This window comes from Podarcis filfolensis (genome assembly GCF_964270895.1).
Source record: "Podarcis filfolensis genome assembly, chromosome: 15".
In the NCBI taxonomy this organism is placed as follows: Eukaryota; Metazoa; Chordata; class Lepidosauria; order Squamata; family Lacertidae; genus Podarcis; species Podarcis filfolensis.
In genome coordinates this window covers 21011216-21032700 of record NC_139618.1, presented here as the reverse complement: position 1 = coordinate 21032700, position 21485 = coordinate 21011216, and the positions used below count along the sequence as shown (strand labels likewise).

The following is a 21485-nucleotide window of genomic DNA, read 5'->3' as shown; positions in this document are numbered from 1 at the left end:
TCCCTACTTCAGAGTAAGCATGCATGGGGCTAAGTTGTAAAAAATATAGATGGACTGGTGTTTATGATACAACATAAAATCAGAAGACCCAGAGATGCTTTGCTTAGCTGCAGGGCCTTTGTGTACTGTATTCTGACCCAGGGAGATTCTTTCCCCCCATTCCATTTAGTAATGGAGCGATAAAACCTGCTCTATAGAGGGAATTTATAATGGAAAACACTGCCAAAGCCTTAACTAGTGCATTTTGGACAGCACCCTTCAACAAACCCTGTTTCAGGCTGAATTATTCATAGCTAAATGGACAGAACTCTCTCAACAACAAGGTTAGACCAATAAAATACATGTATTGTAGTCCCAAGCCTGTGAAGATTATATGTTTTCTTTGAGTGCTCTGGGCCTTGATAACCAGCGGCGAGCAGAGTAGATGGATGGGGATGTTACATGCTGTACCATTTGCACTGTAAGTGGGTAGCATTCTCTCAATATCTAGGACAAAAGTTTGAGGGTGTGCTAATCTCCTTCCAGACATCCCAGTGTGATGGGCAAGGGGGCAGGGAAAGAAAGAAATGGTTTTCTGGGAGCAAATTGCCTTTATTAATATTTAATTGGTTCTCCACAACCACCCTAAGACCCTTGAAACTGTTTACCACAATGCAATCATTTTCTCCATGACCAGTGCTATTTTCTTAGAAAAAGAGGTGCTGGGACTTACCATGAATTCCTCCCTTGTTATAATGGCAATGGCGCCCATGTGAGAGGAGCCAGAACTGAGTTCTGGCAAGTTCTGGCTGAAGAAAAGCCCTGTCTATAACTAAACTTGAATGACATTTGGGAAGAAGGGTGGAAGCACTTGAAGGTAAGGTGGCATGTGTATGTAATGGTCCAAGGGAGACTTACACAATGGACTTACACTTCAATTGTGAACAACCATAGAATCATAGAATCATAGAATCATAGAGTTGGAAGAGACCACAAGGGCCATCGAGTCCAACCCCCTGCCAAGCAGGAAACACCATCAGAGCACTCCTGACATATGGTTGTCAAGCCTCTGCTTAAAGACCTCCAAAGAAGGAGACTCCACCACACTCCTTGGCAGCAAATTCCACTGTCGAACAGCTCTTACTGTCAGGAAGTTCTTCCTAATGTTTAGGTGGAATCTTCTTTCTTGTAGTTTGGATCCATTGCTCCGTGTCCGCTTCTCTGGAGCAGCAGAAAACAGCCTTTCTCCCTCCTCTATGTGACATCCTTTTATATATTTGAACCCTGCCTGTGAACTGCATGGGGTTGGTCATGGCCAAGGACTGAAAAAATAATAACAAAAACGCTGATACAAATGACTAACTTGAACCATGGACCACTTCACTGAGAGCCCATGTGGGGTAGTGCAAAGATTGTCATAAAGCTCACTGGGTGACCTTGGGCTAGTAACTGCCTCTAATCCTAACCTATCTCACAGGATTGTTGCAGGGATTAAATGAGGATGAGGAGAAGCATGTACCACCTTAAGCTCCTTGCAGGAAAAGGTGGAATATAACTGCAGTAAATTAATTAATTAAAATTAAGCATAAACAGAAACTAGCAGAGAGGTGAGAATGAGGTGACAAGGGAGAAATGAGGAGTTCCCTTTTACTAGCAGTGGAAGGACTAGGAGCTCTGAGTTCTGAGATTTCTAAAGCTGTTGAGGTAAACAGCCATTTGTTATATTATCTTTCTCTCTCTGACTCATCATAGGCAGCAGATTGAACTTAAAAGATGGTTCATCAATCACCAAAACAGTAGCAGATGAATGCCAGATAGCCACAATCCAAATTAAACAATTACACTATGGGCAAATGTTTTAAAGCAAAAAGAATGGCATCAGGATGCAAGCATTTATCACACTGTGGCAGGGGCGTAGGAAGGGGTGGTGGTCCATCCCAGGTGTCATCCCTGAGGGGGTGACAAAATGGCACACCACGGGGGACTGCACTTACTGTGGGGCTTGGCCTGCAGAGCACCTGAGCCACACGTCTCTCCTGGGAGTGACGCGGTGGCTCAGGGCCCCGCCTTGCCTGAAATGGCAGCGTGGGGCTTGCATCCGCCAGGCGGACTCCATGGGCAGCTCACCGTGGTGCCCCCCTGGGTGGATTGTCACAGCGCCCCCGTGCGTGTATCGCTGTGGTGCCCCCATGGGCAGATCGTCCCACCCCCATTGCTCCGGGTGCTAGTTACTCCCCTGTACTGTGGGTGACATTTGTCCAACAACGGAGGAGAAGGATCACACACAGGACATTTCCTGAGCTAGACAGTTCACAGTTCAGAGCAGGGATGTCAAACCTATGGTCCTCCTGGTGTAGTTGTTCTCATCAGCTGCAGCTAGCATGGCTGATGGTCAGGGATGATGGGAGCTGTAACCTGAGAACATCTGGTTCCCCTCACATGCCCTAGAGAGTTGCTGCTAGTCAGATGGCACCACACTGGGCTCAATGGCCCACTGGTCTGATTTGTGTTGGTTCAAACAAGTACATTAATCACTCCACAACTCCAGCATCAAGCAACGTCTTCCATGTATGAACGGGCCATTGCAGAATCAAACATCACAGATCAGATCCATATCTGACTTGGGTGTTATGCATAGCAAGAAATACGCATCTCCTCCTCCAGTTCTTCCAAAAGCTTCAGTAAGCATCCTATGAAAAACTGTGGAACTGTCTCCCACAGCAGGCACTGATGGCCACCGACAGACAGCTTTAAAAGAGGATCAGACAAATTTATGGAGGAGAAAGCTATTGATGACTATTAGGCATAAGACTCTTAATTTCAGAGTTGTGAGTATGAACCCCACATTGGACAAAGGATTCCTGTATTACAGGGGGTTGGACTAGGTGACTCTCATGGTTCATTCCAACTCTACAGTTCTATGATGGCTATGCTTTGCCATCACAGTCAGAGGCTATGCTTTGCCATCACAGTCAGAGGCTATATGCTTCTGAATCCCAGTTGCTGGAAACTGCATGAAGGAAGGGTGGTCTTGTGTTCAGGTCCTGCTTGCGGGTTTCTGGCATCTGGGGAGCTACTGTGGGAACAGTATGCTGGACTAGATGGACCAATGGCCAGATCCAGCAGCCAGGCTCTTCTTATGTTCTTAAACACCCTCTTGAACCATCAAAGCAGCAGTGGCAATGACCAAGTTAGGAAAAAGTCACAAATTATTTGCTTCCCTTTTCCCCAATTTATATAGCACTCAACTGTTAAAAACAAAACCCTCAAAGCAGTTACATGGAAGTATGATTTGAAATCAAGAGGTCACCCTTTAGTGGGTAGTAGAGAGGCCAAAGTATGGGGAAGTATCGGAGGGAGAGAGGGAGGAGGGTGGCAGGCTTAAAATATACTATGTGGCAGATGATTTATCAAAGACTCCCAATGTTACATTAAAAGGGCTGCACATCGCCCATCCGAGGTGCTCAGTAATGATTCCTCCACCCTTTCATCCTAAAGCAGCGATAAATTAGAAGCTCCTAATATCTGAATCTGAGGATCCCATTAAAATGATTTACAGCCTCGTTGGAGGCTGCGTTATTCACAGGGCAGGATGAATGAAGCCGATGTGTCCGTTCTGCCAGGAGGCAAAACTTAAGGCTGGTCAGATCCCATCAAGAATCTAATTGAAAGATGGGAAGCGTTTTATATACACACATTTGGCACGGAATACCACCCCCTCCCATGCACTGCCCAGGCGCTGAACACGCAACGGCAACAGAATTTATTTGCAAGAGATACCCTCGGCCTCATCATTACTCACAGCCAGGTTATTTCCCTCTCTCCCTCCCAGATCCCTCTATCTTGTATGCATAAATTGTAGCTACTCCATACAGTTATTGGAAGTTTGATTCATTGACTCTCTCCTTCTCCCCCCCTTCCCACCTCTGCCCTTCCCCAGTTTTCCTGGTGGGAAGGTGAGCATGGTGTTGTTATATTTTGGTGAAAGACCAAAAAGAAAAACTTGCCCTCTGCTTATTTATATATATTTGTGAATAAAAGGACAAGTCAAAGTAAAGGGAAAGAGGGGGAGGGGAGCCTTCTGGGCAGACGTTGTGCAAGAAATAAGGAAGAATCCATCAATGCTATATATCTATATCTATTGATATAGATAGGGTGGTATACTAAATAATAAAAGTTGCTTTCCATTTTGGGCCTTGTTGGACCTCAGGAATGGAGGAAGTTTCATTTCTCTTTCTTCACATTTTTAAAACTTAAGAACAAAAGAACACAGGAGGAGCCAGTGTCCAATAGGTGTGCAGATCACACTGTATGAAGTGTTTTCAATATTTTTTTTAAAAACCAGAAAGTGTCTAGGCTTTAAAAATACATTTTAAAACACACACTGGGAGAGCAGTTCGCCTTTTCTGAACCTGAAGCAAGGTGTCTTTTTCACTTAAGAAGTTCTTTGCCTCCTTCACCTGACTTTGTGCATCCTTTAATGGCAGGCATTGTTCCAAAGGAAGAAGCAAGCTGTGACTACTGAAGTGCAGCTGATCGATCCTGCAAAAAAAAAAAAAAAAGTGCTGTTATTGGCTTTTTAAAAAATGCTTGTGCATATGCTTTGTTTCTTAAAGTTGGAGCTTTTCTCTTTCCATGACTCACTGGTCTGATCACAACTGTTACTGTCCTTCTTGTCCTTCCCCCCTCCTATCATTATGGTTAATTTCCCCCTCTTTTTCAAATTCCTACAAACAGAGGATTTGTTTCACATCACTAGAAATAACATAAAACAAACAACAAACATAAAACACAACACAACACAACACAACACAACACAACACAACACAACACAACACAAAACATAACATAACATAACATAACATAACATAACATAACATAACATAACAACAACATAACAGCTGGTGGTATTCAACTAAGTTTTATGCCAAGCAGATCCACTGAGGCTAATAGACATGGCTAATTTAGATTCATTAACTTCAGTGGGTCTACTCTCAGTAGGATTTAGCAGATCTACTATCCATCTACTTGTATTCCCTGCTATCTATGTGAACAGCTGAAACTAATATTTGAAAATATTTACTATGTGCTGGGATTTTCAGCTTTGCCATTTAGCTGGTGAATGTTGAATTTCAAAGCCAAAAACAGAATTTTCCAGGTGACTCTGAAATTGCACTTCATAAATTGAGATCTTCGAATCTGTCGGTGTCTCACCATCATCACTGCTGCTTTATTTGAATGCTGCATTTTCCATCCAAAAGATTATGTTCAAGGTGGCTTACAATAGTGAGGAAAAGAATGCACCACAAAATAAACACCTGCAAGAATAATTTCATAGTAACAGCAACAGTAAAATAGCAGCATACGACAAATGTAACAAAATTTGAAACATACGATAATATGTGGCAGCATTAGACCTCCTGGAAGCTACAAAAATAGCAAGAGAGCTTGCACAGTTTCATCTTGGTCCTAGATGTTACTGTCCCTGCTGCTTTGTCTGCTACAAATCAGCCAAGAATCAAGCTACTGTGATCAGATATATAGCCCCTGGTTTCCCAAAGGGCTGCTGCCCCTTTGACATTACCCTTCAGGTAGACATTCATCCCATGACATTGCTCACAGTCCCTCTCCTGCAACAATTTCCTGGAAGACAGGCGCTGGGAACATTCCGCCCTCCAGCTGTTACTGACCTATAACTCCCATCAGTCCCAGCAAGCATGTCCAATGGCGAGGAATGGCAGGCATTGTAATCCAGCAACATCTGAAGGGTCAAAGGTTCCTCACAAGTGTGGTACGGCTTCCAAAGGCAAAGGGTGGAAGGTCAGCTGGAATGATTCCTCCAATGACATTTCTCCACCTCTTGATGATTTTGGCAGGCGTCAAATATGAAATATCAGAAGCAGGTCACTGTCAAATAATACATGGGATGTCATCTGTCAATCAGCATTCCACTTGAGTCATTGATGTCTGTAAAATGCAAAGTATCATGGCATGTTAGTGGTTAGGGTGTTGGATGAGAACCTGAGAGACCAAATCCCCACTTGATCAAGGAGCACGTTGGGTGACATTGGTCACTGTCTCTTTTAGCCTAACATACCTCACTGGGTTGTTGGGGGGATAAAATGAGGAGGGGAGAACCACAGATGATGGTGGTGGTGGTGGTGGTGGTGGTGGTGATATATTTATAGCCTGCCCATCTGGCATTCCCCAGCCACTCTGGGTGGCTCCCAACCAAATATTAAAAACACAATATAGCATTAAAACAGGGCTGCCTTCAGATGTCTTTTAAAAGTAAGATAGTTGCTTATTGCCTTGACATCTGATGGGAGGGTGTTCCACAGGGCAGGTGCCACTACCGAGAAGGCCCTCTGCCTGGTTCCCTGTAACCTCACTTCTCACAGTGAGGGAACCGCCAGAAGGCCCGTGGTGCTGGACCTCAGTGTCCAGGTTGAATGATAGTGGTAAAGATGCACCTTCAGGTATACAGGACCGAGGCAGTTTAGGACTCTAAAGGTCAGCACCAACACTTTTAATTGTGCTCAGAAACGTACTGGGAGCCAATGCAGATCTCTCAGGACCGGTGTTATATGGTCTCGGCTGCCACTCCCAGTCACCAGTCTGGCTGCTGCATTCTGGATTAATTGCAGTTTCTGGGTCACCTTCAAAGGTAGCCCCACGTAGAGCGCATTGCAGTAGTCCAAGCAGGAAATAACTAGAGCATGCACCACTCTGGCGAGACAGTCCATGGACAGGTAGGGTCATCTTGAACTCATCGGAGGAAAGAAACTGAGGAGAAATTATGGAGCAACCACAGCATTTACAGTAAACATTTATCACGAGAAAAGGCCTGCTCCTTACACTTTCTGCCTTTGGAATGTTGTCTTTACTTATTGAGAGCCTCTTGGTCACAGTTCATGTTAATTGTGTATTTTTTGTTTGTTTTATTACCAAAGCTTGGGTTACAAAGAGTCCATACAAGGCATCTGAGGTTTTTTTTAAAAAATATTTCCCCTGTTTAGTCTAGTGTGAAATTGTTTTCAGGTAGCGATTAATTCCACTCTGGCATTCCTCCCCCTTGTCAGATCATTCACACTGTTTGAGGGAACACTTTACTAAATGGTACCCTTCCCTTATCAGAATCTCAATTACAGCTCTGTTGTATCCCAACCAACTCCTGCTATAGGAAGGTGGCAAGTTGCATCCATTGTCCCTTACGGGTGTTCATATCCATTTTCTTTGCTTCTTAATTGTCAGGTAACACATGAGCTTATCTGAAACAAGATAGATGACATGGTGAGGCAAGATGCTATTTGCTTTGGTGGCCAGGGAGGTGGAAAGAAAGGTAGCTGAGAGTTAGCCTGGGGTGGACTTAAAAGGTCCTGGAAGACCCTTTGAAGCCGCCTGGAAACACTAGCCAGGTGCAGAGGTGGAGCTAGCTGCTCTGGGGGGGGGGTGTGGCTTCTTTAACCCACCTCCTGTGCTTGGGAGATTCTCTTATGTCTGGTGTCATGTCCAATTTGACATTGTCCCGTTTGGAAACAATGGCATTAGTCATGATCAGCTTGTTCTATTCTTTTCAAAGGGTTAAAGGTAAAGGGACCCCTGACCATTAGGTCCAGTCATGGCCGACTCTGGGGTTGTGGCGCTCATCTCGCTTTATTGGCCAAGGGAGCCGGCGTACAGCTTCCGGGTCATGTGGCCAGCATGACTAAGCCGCTTCTGGCGAACCAGAGCAGCACATGGAAACACTGTTTACCTTCCCACCGGAGCGGTACCTATTTATCTACTTGCACTTTGATGTGCTTTCGAACTGCTAGGTTGGCAGGAGCAGGGACTGAGCAACGGGAGCTCACCCCGTAGTGGGGAATCGAACCACCGACCTTCTGATCGGCAAGTGCTAGGCTCTGTGGTTTAACCCACAGTGCCACCCGCGTCCCTTTCAAAGGGTTAGTATTGACTAATTTTAAGTGGATTGGAACCCAAAAGTTTTACATGGGTTTCCCCTGTCATCATCATCATCATTTTTTTTAAAAAAAAAATCCTTACTTTTGCAGCAGGAGGAAATGAAAGGATCCTCATATAGCACGTTTTCTCAGCAAAGCAGAGAATGAAAATATATAGAAAGGTGAAAACAACAAATTACTAGAAGCTTCCTGGGAATAGATTCCAGTGAATGGGAAATGGCATTTTTATAATCTCTAAGCAATTTGTTATTTTGACCTTTGCATATTTTTTTGCAAAGCTAAGGTTGGGTGCACACTTTGAATAAAGTGCACTGAGAGTGAGTGATAACAGATTACGCAGCAGCAGGGAGCCTCTTGCATACTAACAGCCCATTTCTGAGTATATCTAATGTGTGTGTCTCTCTGTGTGTGCATTTGTTTTGCATAGGGTACAATTTATTTTGGTAAAGGAAGTGTTATGCATGCCCTTGGATAAAAAAGCTCTTCAAATCCAGCAACATTTACAAAGTTTTCTGCTTGGAACTCAAATTCAGGCTTTTGAGTCAGAAGGTGGGGTTTGGCTAATCTCATGCAATATGCAAAACTAGTAACTTTCCCCCATTTCAAAGGAGGATGCAGAAGCATCCCTTTGCTTGAAATGGATCGAGTGTTTGCCAGAAATTGGCCTGACCACTAGCAAAAGCCCAAAACTTTGCTTGAGTGCTTGAGACTTTAGACCTTGCAAGAGGCCCAATTGATTTTTCCTCCCCCTCCACTACAAGGGCCCAGAATGCTTCCTTTTGGTGGGGGAAAGGAGCCTTGAAGCTACTCATATGTGATGCATGGGCAGTAACAGTTGGAGCATCCTTTCTTGCTGGAATGGGACCCAGACGACAGCTCCCAGCACTCCCATGTGGTTCTATAAGCACTAATTTCCATCAGGGAGAAGACCATATAGATGCCAAAGGGCTTTCTCCCTGGTAGAAATGGAACAGCATCATTTTCCTTCTAGGGAAGCTGCGCTTACCCAGTTACATCCTCAGTGAGAAAGAATGCTCTGCCAGGGATATGATACACCTGCTACTTTCTTTCAAGCAAGAAACCACTACCTGCCTCCATTTTTTACCCCCAATATCACAAGATAGTTTGGCTCTTGGGGTTGGTGGTAGTGGAGGACGTGGAAGCAGATATTTGATGTCTGAGTCAAGGTGACCCTTGCTGGCTTGAACGTACTCATGAGGAACTGAACAGGGGCACCCACTTTTGTTGACATCATTTCTCATGACACCTCCAGTTTCAGGGTTTTTTTTTACAGACTGGCAGCACGGTGTGCCAGCAGATTGAAAGTTACATGCCTCTGAACGTTCATCCACGCTTCCACTTGTTCTGCCACTTTTTTACTGTTGAATTGGAGTAAAGGTCAATTGGGCTTTCTGCTGGTTGACAATTCAATGGTAAAGAGTGTGCTTTTCCGGGGAGAGTGGCAGCACAAATGGAAAACCACTTGGACCTGTTCCTAGAAAGCATGGGACAAGGGAAACATCTCTGCCCCATGCTTTCTAGATGCGGGACAAGTGAAGTGTGAATGAACCCTGAGTCACCTGCTATGGGATGTGAACCCAGAGGCTCAGAATTACATGTGGAGATGTATATGGATAGAGTCTGCCCTCTTCAGCATGGAAGCCAACATAGTGAATAGGTGTACAATTTAGAAAGTTGTTGGTTCACAACTCACCGTAATTAACATCTCGCTAGGCTGCCTTAGGCAAGACACCATTATCCCAGCTACAGCCCTCCTCCTTCGCAATAAGTATACTGGCCTTACAGGATTGTTGTGAGAACTGCTGCATATCAAGCAGGCCCTGCCTGCTGCTGGAGAGGAAGCAACATGTGCCTCCCTCCTTCACCCACCAAAGCCAAGATACATAATCAGACCAATTGGTTTGGTTTGTGAGGCAGGAAAGCCCACATCTCCTCTGCTGCCTGATGCATCTGCCTCACTCTGTTTAATGGTAGAGCTGGGCCCAAAGTCTTGATTGATTGGTTGCAATGCTCTCTACACGGGTCTCCCATATGGGGATCAAACCTGCAACCTTGGCATTATGTTTGGCTATAGCTCCCACCAGCTCTGGTTAGCACAGCCAATAGTCAAGGAAGATGGAAGTTGCAACCCAGCAATAAATGGAGGTCTCCCACCCCTGCTTGTACTCACACAAGGCTGCTTGACCATTAAGATGAGCATGGCCCCAGCTTCTGAAAAGAGAAGGGTGACAATGAAGAACAGGGTCTTTTTTATTATGGCACCTTGAACAGAGAATGCCTCCTGTCCCTTCATCCAGATCCTCCTTTGCTCACCTTTAGAAAGAATATAAACACGCCATTTCCCCCCTGCTGCTTTTAACATGATTTGATGCTGCTGTTTATTTGATTTCTGTTACTGATTGCTTTCCTTATTATTTGTTTTCTCTCTCGCTTCCAAATGCTTTATAGTGATTTGTTTTTATATGCTGTGAGCTGCCTCATTAACCTTTTTGGTTAAGAGGTGGGGTATGAATACAACAAACAAATACAACACAAGCTGCTCTGCAAATGGAAAGCCCTCTATAAATGTGCATCAAGGAACATGACTGATGAGCAGCGTACAATTAGTGCTTTGTCACAAAGTCTGCTAATGGGAAGGGGAAGTTTATATGTAGGGCAGGGAAGGGCAACACAGTAGGGAGCGGTGAAGGCAAAATGTTGGCCTGAATAGCTCCGTTGGTTAGAGTGTGGTGCTGATAACACTAAGGTTGCAGGTTTGATCCCCCTATGGGACAGCTGCATATTCCTGCATTGCAAGGGGTCGGACTAGATGAACCTTGGGGTCCCTTCCAACTCTATCATTCTATGATCTATGAAAATATGGCAGAGATCAGCATTCCCTCTATGTCAGTTCCTGCCTGGTGCATTGCCTATGCCATTCCATCAAGAACCAAGGAGCATGAGATCCTTTGGGTGAAGGGATTTCCTTCCTTAAGAGAGACCAGTGAAGGGGTCCATTTGTAGCTGGGGGGCCCCGTAATTCTCATAAGAGGAGGAGAGAGCCTTTTAAAATAAGTCACCCACTGGCTCCATTATTCTGATCTCCACCAGCAAAGTATTGTTAACAAACTGGGGATAACCAGCTTAATATTCAGGCCTTAGTCATCAACTTTCCCTTTAGCATTGTCTGGATTCCTTCATTGTCTGACTTTCCCCAACTGTCTCTCCTAACTGACAGTTAACTCCCAACTGTCATTCCCAACCAGCCAGAACCTCTGGCCCATGAGACTTTGTTGTATCTCAGGCCTATTGAAATGAATTCAGCAGAACCAAGTCCCATTTATAAATATAAAAAAAAGTTTCTCTCTCTCCTTTCAGAGCCTGCCACCAAGCAGCTACTGCTAAGTAGGTCTGCAACACAGTAACAGCACAAGGCCTCCAATCCCATTCCTAGAAAGGCTCTGACTGTGGCTGATGACCTTGACAGACTCTGTTAAGTGTCACTACCTAATCTTATTCCTCCAAATTGGTGTGAAGCCAGAACTCAACACCGCATTGAGCTGCTGACAAAAGCAATGAATTTTTTGCCTTGATTTTTCGCTACAAAGCTCGTGTTCTCCATAGAGCCACTGCTAGCACAATACATAGCAGAAGCGATTTAGTCAATCAATTTACACAAGCTTACTTGATTGGAAAGGCAAGCATGATTAATTGGGAATAGGGGTCAATTATTTTTTAAAAAAGTATTTTCTTTTTAATTTATATTCTTACTTATGTATTTAGCCTGCCTTTCTTCTATCATGGAACCCAAGGTTGTATACATGTGGCTCTGACACAATCTCTCATCTGGGCATTGGCTAGGTTTGGCCATGCTTAGCTCTATGTTCCTTCAGACACATACTCTCATGTCTGATTTCCCTTCCCTGCTTCAGCAATGGGAATAAAAGGGGGAAACTTGTGTTGAAACCTGGATGCTAACTAATTGTTAGCATTGTCCCATTAAGGGGTAGATTTGGACCAGGACTGCCAGTTGCTAATGATAATGCTTAGTCTGTTGGAAGTGCAACACCAGAGATCATTCAGTCGGTAACTTAAGGGGTTAATTTAGTTCTCAATGCTAGTCAGCTATCCAAGGGCTGTGTGTGGAGGTGTTGCTTAACAACCAGTCATAGTGGCATGATCCTCACTGATTGGCTGTGTAGGTCTGAGAGAGTTTTCTTCTATATAGTTAGTTGTTTGTTTCCATGCTATGTGCAAGACCAGAAGTAAGACAAAATTTCTCTGTTCCTTTCTCCTCAAATTATACACTGCATTCAGTTTCCCCACTAAAGAATTATCAGAATTTCGTTTCTCACTGGACTGCATCAACATTATTTTAAGTGACTTGACTAACCTAGCCTTGCTGAGAAATTCTACCAGGACCTCTAGGTACTTGGCTCTGAGTAAAATATCAGCTGAAATACATCTGCATTGATTTGGAACACATCCCCTTCCAAATTATAAGGCATATCCATATCTCCAGATAAAAGGAAGCAATTTCTTCAAAGAGGCTGCGTCTCCTCCTTCCATCATCTCAGCTTCACCTCCTGCAATCAGAGTGCCATGGGTTCAAGTGGGTGCTAAACCCACCCTTATGCAGGCTTTCCTTTGGCGTCATAACAGCCTCTTCCTATTGTTTGACTTGAGAGGAGAACCTTGCTAATTGGCAGCGTAGCACTGTGCACGGAGGAGGAGAAGAGCAGCTGTGTGTGCCTCTCAGCTTCCTGGAGAGGTTGCAATGGCAAGGCACTTCCAGCTCCTCCAGCGTTTCCCCAGCCAAACAAACAAAAAAGAACCCAGCCAAACAAACATGCAGATGTATATTCATGTGCAGCGTCAAGAGATCTGCTCCTGCCTGCCCAAGGAGAATTGGGATTTGATTTGCATCTTCAGGAAAAGGAACTCTTTGTCTCTGAGAAGGGTCTCCAAGCAATTAGCTGATGGAGCAATGGGGCAGATGATTGGGAGTTGGAGGAAGAGGAAGCAGAGAAAGGGACTTCAGCCTCTTGTGAAAATTAGTCCCTAGGTGTGGGCGGGGAGGCTTTTTGAAAACTTCATCTATGTGCTGCCTTTCTGAAGTGGATTTTATCCCAAAGCAAAGCATTTGCACTGCTGTCTCAAACCATGAAAACAATAAGATGATTCCTTATCATGAATTTTTGAGAGTTTATTTTGAGAATCCTATATACTTCAGAGTTTGTGAATGCGTAGGTGAACCTTGGTGGCAGGAGATGTAGTACGTTTTGGATTTTGATGATGATGGTGATTTTAACAAAAAATGCATACTAGTATTCTTGTTGCTGGCAATTCTGAGAAAGTCATTCATGCTGGCCAAACCAGAGAAAGACAGAGAGAGAGCTAAACCAGATCTTACACAGAAGACATTTTTTAAAATGAAAAATAGTTGGGGTTGGGGAGAGAGATTCCTGGCAATTGGACTGAAAGAGAGGCAGAGAGGAGGAAGGGATGTTTTACCCCTTCAGGGATGACACCCAGGATAGGCCACACACCCCGCACCCCCCTTCCTACACCTCTGGGGGCAGCAAGAGCTGGGATTAAGACTAGCATGGCTCATTTTGTGGGGTGCCATGAAACATGGAGTTTTAACCACCAAACATTAAAGGGGCCCTTATCCCTGTGTTTGGTGCCACTTTGGAGTGAATTGGACGACGTCGGGCTTTTGGCAAAATCTTGACCCCCGCGGGTTAGGGCACTGAGGGCTCGTTTTGTGGGATGCTGTGAAACGTGGGGTTTTGACTGCCAAACATTGCAAGGGTCTAGTCCCAGCATTTGGCACTGCTTTGGAGTGAACTGGACAATGTTGGGCTTTTGGCGAAATCTTGGCCCTGCGGGTTAGGGCCTCCCTGCAGGGTAGGCTCACCCCTGCATTACAGGCTTAGGAGTCTGAGAGAGAGTTGAGATGTTTGCACACATGGTCTAATTTCCCTTAAGCAGTTTAAACGTTTGTACAAGCTCTTGAGACTTGCGTTTCTTAGGTCCTTAGTTGTAATTACCGTATTGGCCTGAATATAAGCCTCATTTCCCCCCCCAAATTCTGACTGTGAAAAGTTAAAGTGCAGCTTATATTTGCGACCTTACGGTATGCAGCCAGGAGCGCAGGGCAAACAGCATCAGGAGCGCGGCAAAGTGGTGCCTGCCCCATGTGTAGTCCCCTGTCCTCTCCCCCAAGAGTGAGGAAGGGGGAAAGGCTGCCAGCAACGCAGTGTGCCCCCCACTCCGTATGCAGCCAGGAGCAGCAAGGAAGGGTGTGCCTTATATTCAGGTATTTCTTCTTTTTTTCTCCCCCCTTCCAATTTTAAAGGTGCAGTTTATATTCAGGTGCTGCTTATATTCGAGCAAATGTGGTAATAGAGGGGCCTTGGTTTACCCCCAAATCTGTGTCTTTCCTCCATTTCCAATCTCCTAACACAATACCAGTTTCTCTTCTTTTATTCAGTCTTGAGCTCAGTTCACCACATTCCCACATCAGTTTGCCTTAAAAAAAGTCTTCAGGAAAATTCACCAGCATTTTAATATATATATAATATAAATAAATAAAATAAAATTCAATATACGTTGCTCTTAATATGCACATTTTTCATATGCAGTTTCCCCTAATGTCCACATTCTTGCATACAATTTCCCCTAACACATTTTGGGGTTCAAGAACTGCATCACAAAATTCGGAGAGGAGTGAATTTCCAAGGATATCTATCTTTTGGTGCCTGCATTGTTATGGATAGCAGAGAAGCCTGCTTCTTTATGTAACCTACTTAGGTTTCTACCAGCCTCTCCTTTGTCCTTGAAATACAGGAGAGGATAAACAGAAGTGCCCAGCCTGACCTTTTCTTACTCACTGCCATCTTCAACGCTCTCATCTCCGCTCCAGACTAAATTGTCCTAATCTTTTTTAAATCTGTCCTGATATGGAAATCCCTTCATCCAGGAGACCTCTAATTGCTTTCATTGCCCTCATGCAGGTTTTTCTCCTCCTTTCTTTTTATGGGGAAGGTGGTGACAGAAAGGTGTCTGAGACCTGAATGGGAACTCTGTTACAGATTGCTGAGAGACCAGACAACTCAAGGTTACAGGGGACAAGCAGGACACAGGTACAAGTCCATTCCCTGGAATATCAATCAGAAGGATAGACATTTGAATGCTGATGCTAAAAGTGTCGTCTCTACAAAACTCAGTAATTCAGTTCTACATTAGATGCACCACTGGGCTATGTATAAGTTGCTTTTGGAGATGGCCATAGAATTAACAGTCTTCAGGCTGTAACAGTTGGGAAGGGACATTCCAAAGAGAAAAGGCCCCACCTGCAGATGTTGTCCAGGATTATCTATGAGGATGAGGATGATGTTTCATGCAAAGCAGATTGTCTAATCCTGTGCTATGGACACCCCTAGACTTGGGAGTCTTCTACTGCATTTAAAGGGACATTGGGATTGTCTCCCTTTGGAAAAATGGCTGAATGAAGAATGATCTGATATAAAAACATGAACTCCAAAAGAGAAGATTCAGCAAACCTGCAGACAGAACAGCAGGTGCTTCAAAGTTCTGAAGAAACATCAGGAGGGGCAAGATTGGCCCAGGGTCAGGGTTGCCATGGTAACAATGACTTGCCCTCCTTTGTGACATCTCTTACTTCTCCCTTAAAAGCCACCAACTACAGGTGTCCACTGTGGGTTACTGAGGAGAGATCAGAAGAGATAGAGGTGCGGTTGGTGGAAGGAGATTTAGGAGAGGCTTTGGATTTTGATTTTCTTATTTTGATTTTCTCATTTTGACTTTTATTTGATTTTATTTGATTTATTTGATTTCAATTGTTTTAATTTTTAATTTAATTTTAATTGTTTAAATTTTTTGTTAATTTTTTTACTTTTGTTCTTTATTTTAATATTTTGTTTTAATATTTATTTTTTATTTCAATATTTTTTGTTTTATTTTTTACTTTTGTTCTTTATTTTAATTTTTAATTTTTAATTTATTTTAGTGCACATCTGTGCATATTATATCTATTTTTGTGTATATTTTGTATATAGAGGAATAGATAGGGTTAGACATAGGATTAGGGCTAGGGTTAGGGTTTAGGCTTAGGGCTGGGCTGGGCTGGGGATTGGAGTTAGGCTTGGGTGGGCATCTTAGCTAGTTAGATAGTGTAGAAAGGAGGGAGGGACTTCTTCTGGACACCATGTTCAGACTGTAAGTAGGATTTCTTCTCCTTCTCTATGTCTCCCGGGGTGGGGTCCTGGGATCCCCTGCACAGCTTCAGCCCCCTGAAATTGTCTCGGCCAGTCACTCCCCTCCCGAAGAGCTCAGCTCCTCCACACTCTTTCCCTGCCTTCCCATTTCCTCACCTCTCCCATCTCATCAATTACATCTATTATTTACATTCATAGGCCAGCTTTCCTCCAAGGACCTCAAGATGGCTCTCCCCGCCACCAGTTTTTACCCTCACATCAACCCTGCAAAATAGACTAGGCTGAGAGAGAGAGAAAAAAAGTCTGGCCAAAGGTCAATCAGTGAGCTTCATGGAGATTTGAACCCTGTTCTTCCAGGGCCTCCTAGTCCAGCACTCTAACCAGTACATGTCTCCCCAGCTCCATCTTCCATCTCTTCAACGGTCAAGCCCAATAGGCATTCTCCCCCCTTTCTGTGAGTCTCTCTGTCTCTAAGCAAGACTCCACCACCTTCCTCTCTCAGCTGCCCAACATTCTTCTGCTTGTCTTCTTGGACCCCTTGATGCTTGGAGGACCCACCTAGTGGTCTCCCCCCTCTTTGGGCAGGGCTGTCCTCAAAAGACTAGGCAGAGGAGCCCTTTAAATGCTTCTCTTTCCTTTGGGGTGCAGTGTTACAATCGCTCATGGGATATAGCATAGCAGGAAAAGGAGAGTGGAGGCCTGTTTAGTCCAGTGGCCAACCAGATGTCTCCAGGAAGCCCACAAGTAATAGCCCAAACCTGTTCATTGTTCTCTAACAGGTGGCTTCAGTGGTAGACTGCCTCTGAACCTGGAAGTTCTATATACTGTTTCTATTTCAGATCATAACCATAGATACTCTCCTCTTCCTCCATGAATAGGTATGACCCCCCCCTTTCCAATCTCGCAAGCCAGTTGTCCTTGTCACATCTTTCAGCTGCCAATTTCACAAACCATTAAACATTATGTGAAGAAGTGCCCATAAATGTTAATGAACGACCCAAAGCTCTGCTATTCGATGGGGCAAAACCCTCCCCCATCTCCCTATTTATTTTGTTTGTTTGTTTTGTAAAATTTATATACCACTTCATTGTGTGTGTGTGTGTGTGTGTGTGTGTACACATACATACCTCGAAGCGGTTTACAAGAAGGTAAAGCAATGTAGGTGTTATATGTCGACAAGGCCTTGCTCCTGTCAGCAATCACACTGCAGCATTCTGCACTAACTCCATCTTCCAGGTCAAGCACAAGGGAAGCCCCACATACAGTGCATGGCAGTAATCAAATCTTGAATCAACCAGAGCATGAACTATGGTAGCCAGGCTCTCTCGGTCCTGGAATGGCAGGAGTTAGTACCTCCTTTCTCTCCAAGCCCTGAATGCTCTTGGCTGCCACTTTACAGCTGTTAGGAAGTCCTACAGTTCGTTCAACAGCAGAAAGATGGAAGGAATTGGTAGGGATGTGCCGGCAGTTCTCTATTAGGCTAGATGTATTTCTGTTCTGCATCATCTCTTCTATGCTCAGGTGACTGAGAAATTTTCTGACGCTAAAAAGGAGGAACAAAGTGGCCCCGCTCCAGCACCAGGAACATCCTGTGGCACCAGGTGAGCAAGTGCCCCCCCATGCACCATTTTTGGAAGGGAAGGAATAGGCTAGGGTGGAAGCTCAGGGTTTAGGATTTGTGGGGGAGGGGAAGCTAGTAAAAAAAAAATCAAAAGAGCCAGACTGCTGGATCTGACCCAAGGCTCATCTGGTCTAGCATCTGGAAACCCACCCCAGTGGCCAGCCAGTTTTGTGGGGTCTGATGAAGACGCTATTGACTGAGAGAGGAGAGAAAGCATTTCTAGTGGAAACAGAAGGCAGATAGGACAGGGCTGGGAGACAGTTGTCAACTAGAGGGCCACATTCTCTTGTGAGCCACATTCTGGGGGCTGCAGGCCAAGATTGGCCCCCAAGGCCTGGGGTTTGCCACCCCTGTAGTAGGAGTGTAGAAGCAGGGAAATCAAGGAGGAGATTCTTGGAATAATCTTGGAAGCTGCTAAGGTACAAACTAATCTGTCCCCATGTCCTTCTCTTGCTGCAGTTGTGCCACAGCTCTTCAAGGCTTTCTGGGAGCCTGAGGTTAGTACTGGGGAAAACAAAAGAGTAGCGACTGGATCCCTCAGAGCCTCTGCCACTGAGTGTGGCCTTTGTCCCCAATTCTGCAGTCTCTGAAGTGGAGAAGCCCTCACCTCACTATAAACTAACAGCCTGACTTTTGCCATTTCAGCCATTGGACCTTGAAAAGCTCTTCTTGGTCCAGATTATAGGGACTTGTATGGAGGCAGCACAGAGGGGCTTCAAAACCACTGAGCTGCCAGAACATCTGGCTGCTGAAGGAATTCTGGTGAGTGAAAAGTTGTGTAAGTTACCCTTACAGTGGGAGGACCAGGGATGGGATTTGGGGAACGTATTGTGGGACTGCCTGAGAGGAGAACTGTGCAGGCATAGTGCATGGAGTTTTCCATTCCTGCGGAAAGCAAAGCCTGGAGTTTGGGGTTGGAGCTATCCTGATGCCCGCAGAGCAATCTGACTTTTCTCCTCTGCTCTCTTTCAGGATATCCTGGGGCACCTGGACCAGTCTGAGGACTGCCCTGGGATCCTTGCCTTGGCCCTTGAAGCCTTCTTCCAGTTGAGGTGAATTGTGTTTCTTTTAATGGATGGGGGTTGTGATGGTAGGGCAGAGTTCTAGGATAAGCTCAGTGTGGGGAATAGCCGTGGGAGGAGGGAGAATGGGGCAAGGGAGACTCTGAGGAGGCAGAGTCTAACACTCTTCCCTCCACCCCTCCAGTTTCATGAAGCTCGCAGGACCATTCTGCATTCTGCCTTTCAGGCAGTTGCAGATGAAGACAATGAAGAGGACCAGGAGGTAAGTTATTAGTCTTGAGTTCCCTTTATGCGGCTCTTCCTTTCTTCTTCACATATTAAAAAGGTAAAGGTAAAGGACTCATGACAGTTAAGTCCATTCGCAGACGACTCTGGGTTGCGGCACTTATCTCGCTTTACAGGCTGAGGGAGCAGGCGTTTGTCCGCAGACAGTTTTTCCAGGTCATGTGGCCAGCATGACTAAGCCACTTCTGGCGCAACAGAACATCGAAACCAGAGCAGCGCATGGAAACGCTGTTTACCTTCCCACCAGAGTGGTACCTATTTATCAACTTGCATTTTTTTGGAGTGCTTTCGAACTGCTAGGTTGGCAGGAGCTGGGACCGAACAATGGGAGCTCACCCCATTGTGGGGATTTGAACCGCCAACCTTCTGATGGAAAGCCCAAGAGGCTCAGTGGTCTAGACCCCAGCGCCACCCATGTCCCACACATTACAAGCCCTCAAAATCTCTTCTCTTTTCCCCCCTCCTTCTCCGAGGACCTGCTGGGATGAAAATGGGCATCACCCACAGGAGCTCAAGGGGCATCTCCAGTGCTTGCTGTGGGACCTCCTCAGTGAGGCCCCTTATGATGGCAATCTGGTCCTGCTGCTGTTTTTTGCAGATTGGATGCAAAAAGAACACTGACAATTACATTCAAGTTTAAATGTATGCAAAATATGCACTGTAACTATTCATGGCAGTGAAGTCACAGTTCATACCTACTGCTTTGAATGGACCCTTTGTTTCTTCGGTAAACATTGAAGCTTTTGCCTTTTCCTTCTAACCTGTTTACATTCTTTTTTCTGCACTAGGCATGGGGAACATGTAGCAATCCAGATGTTGTGGGACTCCAACTCCCATCAGCCACAGCCAGCATGTCCAATGATCAGGGATGATGAGAATTTGAGTCCAAAAGCATCTGGAGGTCCATATGTCCTTCACCCTTGCTCTATCTCCATATTTACATAGTGACAATGTTTTATGAATCTTATATAGTGGGCTCCAGTCTGTGAAATCTTATGCTTTGTGATTCCTCTTAGTCTTTAGTTAGGAGCATAGGCAGCAGCTCTTCAGGATTTCAGATGGGGAACATTCCCAGCCCTACCTGGAGATGCTGGGGATTGAACCTGGGACCTTCTGAATGTAAAACAGATGTTTTCGCGCAGAGTTTCAGTCCTTATTATAGAAGGCAGTTCATTATGCTTTGGTTAACTCTATTCCTTTCCAATACAAAGTTGGTTTTGTCTGCATTAAGTGTGGCAATGATATTATGTCAAATCTGGCATCGGAGGGTGGGGAGAGGTGCCTGCATTTTCTGGGTCACTTCCTGCTTTTCCAGTTGTGCGTTGCAACACTGAGTGGCAGCTTCCTTTCCAAACTTCCACTTATGTTGTTTATCTGCTTCTCCTTGAAGAAATTGTATTTCAGGCTGAAATTGGTCATGCTTGTATTCAACCAGAACTGACGCTCCATCTTTGAGAGAATCAAAAAGAAGAAGAGGAAATCCTCTGAGCTATATATTAGTTTGAAGACAAACTGTAAACTCAATGGAGATAGGAGAGCATGCAGGTGACTTGTGCAGCTGTATCATCCTGGGGGGAAAAACTTAGCAAGTCAATGTCAGCAGGGTGACCCAACAAACATGGTAGAAAGGACAAGCAACAAACCAGGGCTTCCTCAGCTGCAGCTCAGAAATGCACAGTTACTTAGGACTCATCTACACATGTGCTTGAACAGTGTCTAGAAAGCATAAGTCCAAGCAATTGCCCCACCATTTTCATCCAGAAAACCCACTCTTTAGAACAAAATTGGAACAAACAGCAATCCATGGAAGATCCCATTGCCATTTGTTCTGATTCAGCTCTAAAACGTGGGTTTCCCTAGGGGAAAATGGGGCAAACAGATGTGTGGTTGAGCCCTTAGTCTAGTAGCTGCTGTGGGTTCTCTCACTATGCATTACAAGTTTGCTCAAGGTGGAGTAGTTTCTGTATCATGGCTATAGTAGCCATGGCAAGGGGGAGTTGCAATAAAATGTTGCAGCATACCTTTCTTCTTAGGAAGTGTATTTCTTATAGGAAGCAGAAGAAGGTGCCTTCTACTGAATCCATGGGTGCTGGGTCCTGCCCCACTTTGTGGGTGCCCGGTAAAGGCCTGTGACATCACACAGGTGGTGCAAGTGTGACGTCACATGGCAGGAGGAGGCCCGTTATGGCGGGAAGGCACAACAAGGCCTATTGCGGCTGCAGGAAGGCTGCCTTCCCGTGGTTGCAGCAGACCTCGTTAGGCCTTCCCACAGCCTTGTTGGGCCTTCCCGCAGCTGTGATGGGTTTTGTTGGGCCTCCAGGAGATAAGGAGGCATGTGGTGGCAGAGACGGAGCTAGCTGCTCTGGCACCC

The 21485-nt window shown here is 45.1% G+C and overlaps 2 protein-coding genes across 9 annotated transcripts in view; one reads left to right on the top strand and one right to left on the bottom strand.

Annotated features, from left to right (window-relative positions):
* LOC310750345 (uncharacterized protein) overlaps nt 1–7720 on the bottom strand; it is a 140163-nt gene extending 132443 nt beyond the window's left edge. Inside the window, exons 1-3 of the mRNA XM_083588242.1 lie at nt 6531–7720; nt 5063–5946; nt 4365–4521 (exon numbers count right to left, since the gene is read on the bottom strand). The gene's annotated coding sequence lies outside the window, so the exon portion shown is untranslated. The remainder of the gene's footprint in view (nt 1–4364; nt 4522–5062; nt 5947–6530) is intronic.
* Nucleotides 7721–7748: 28 nt separating this feature from the next.
* LOC310750688 (uncharacterized protein) overlaps nt 7749–21485 on the top strand; it is a 31011-nt gene continuing 17274 nt past the window's right edge. For 4 of the 8 annotated variants that reach the window (XR_014542145.1, XR_014542146.1, XR_014542148.1 and 1 more), the window contains exons 1-7: nt 11717–14265; nt 14963–15091; nt 17452–17787; nt 18267–18569; nt 18780–18859; nt 19014–19091; nt 20505–20659. Coding sequence is in view for 2 of the 8 variants with exons in the window: in XM_083589200.1 (XP_083445326.1) it covers nt 15023–15091; nt 18453–18569; nt 18780–18859; nt 19014–19091 (344 nt within the window). In the remaining 6 variants the exon portion in view is untranslated. Of the gene's footprint in view, nt 15092–16512; nt 17788–18266; nt 18570–18779; nt 18860–19013; nt 19092–20504; nt 20660–21485 lie in introns of those variants that run through there. The other 4 variants (XR_014542147.1, XM_083589200.1, XM_083589199.1 and 1 more) reach the window with 4 other exon arrangements.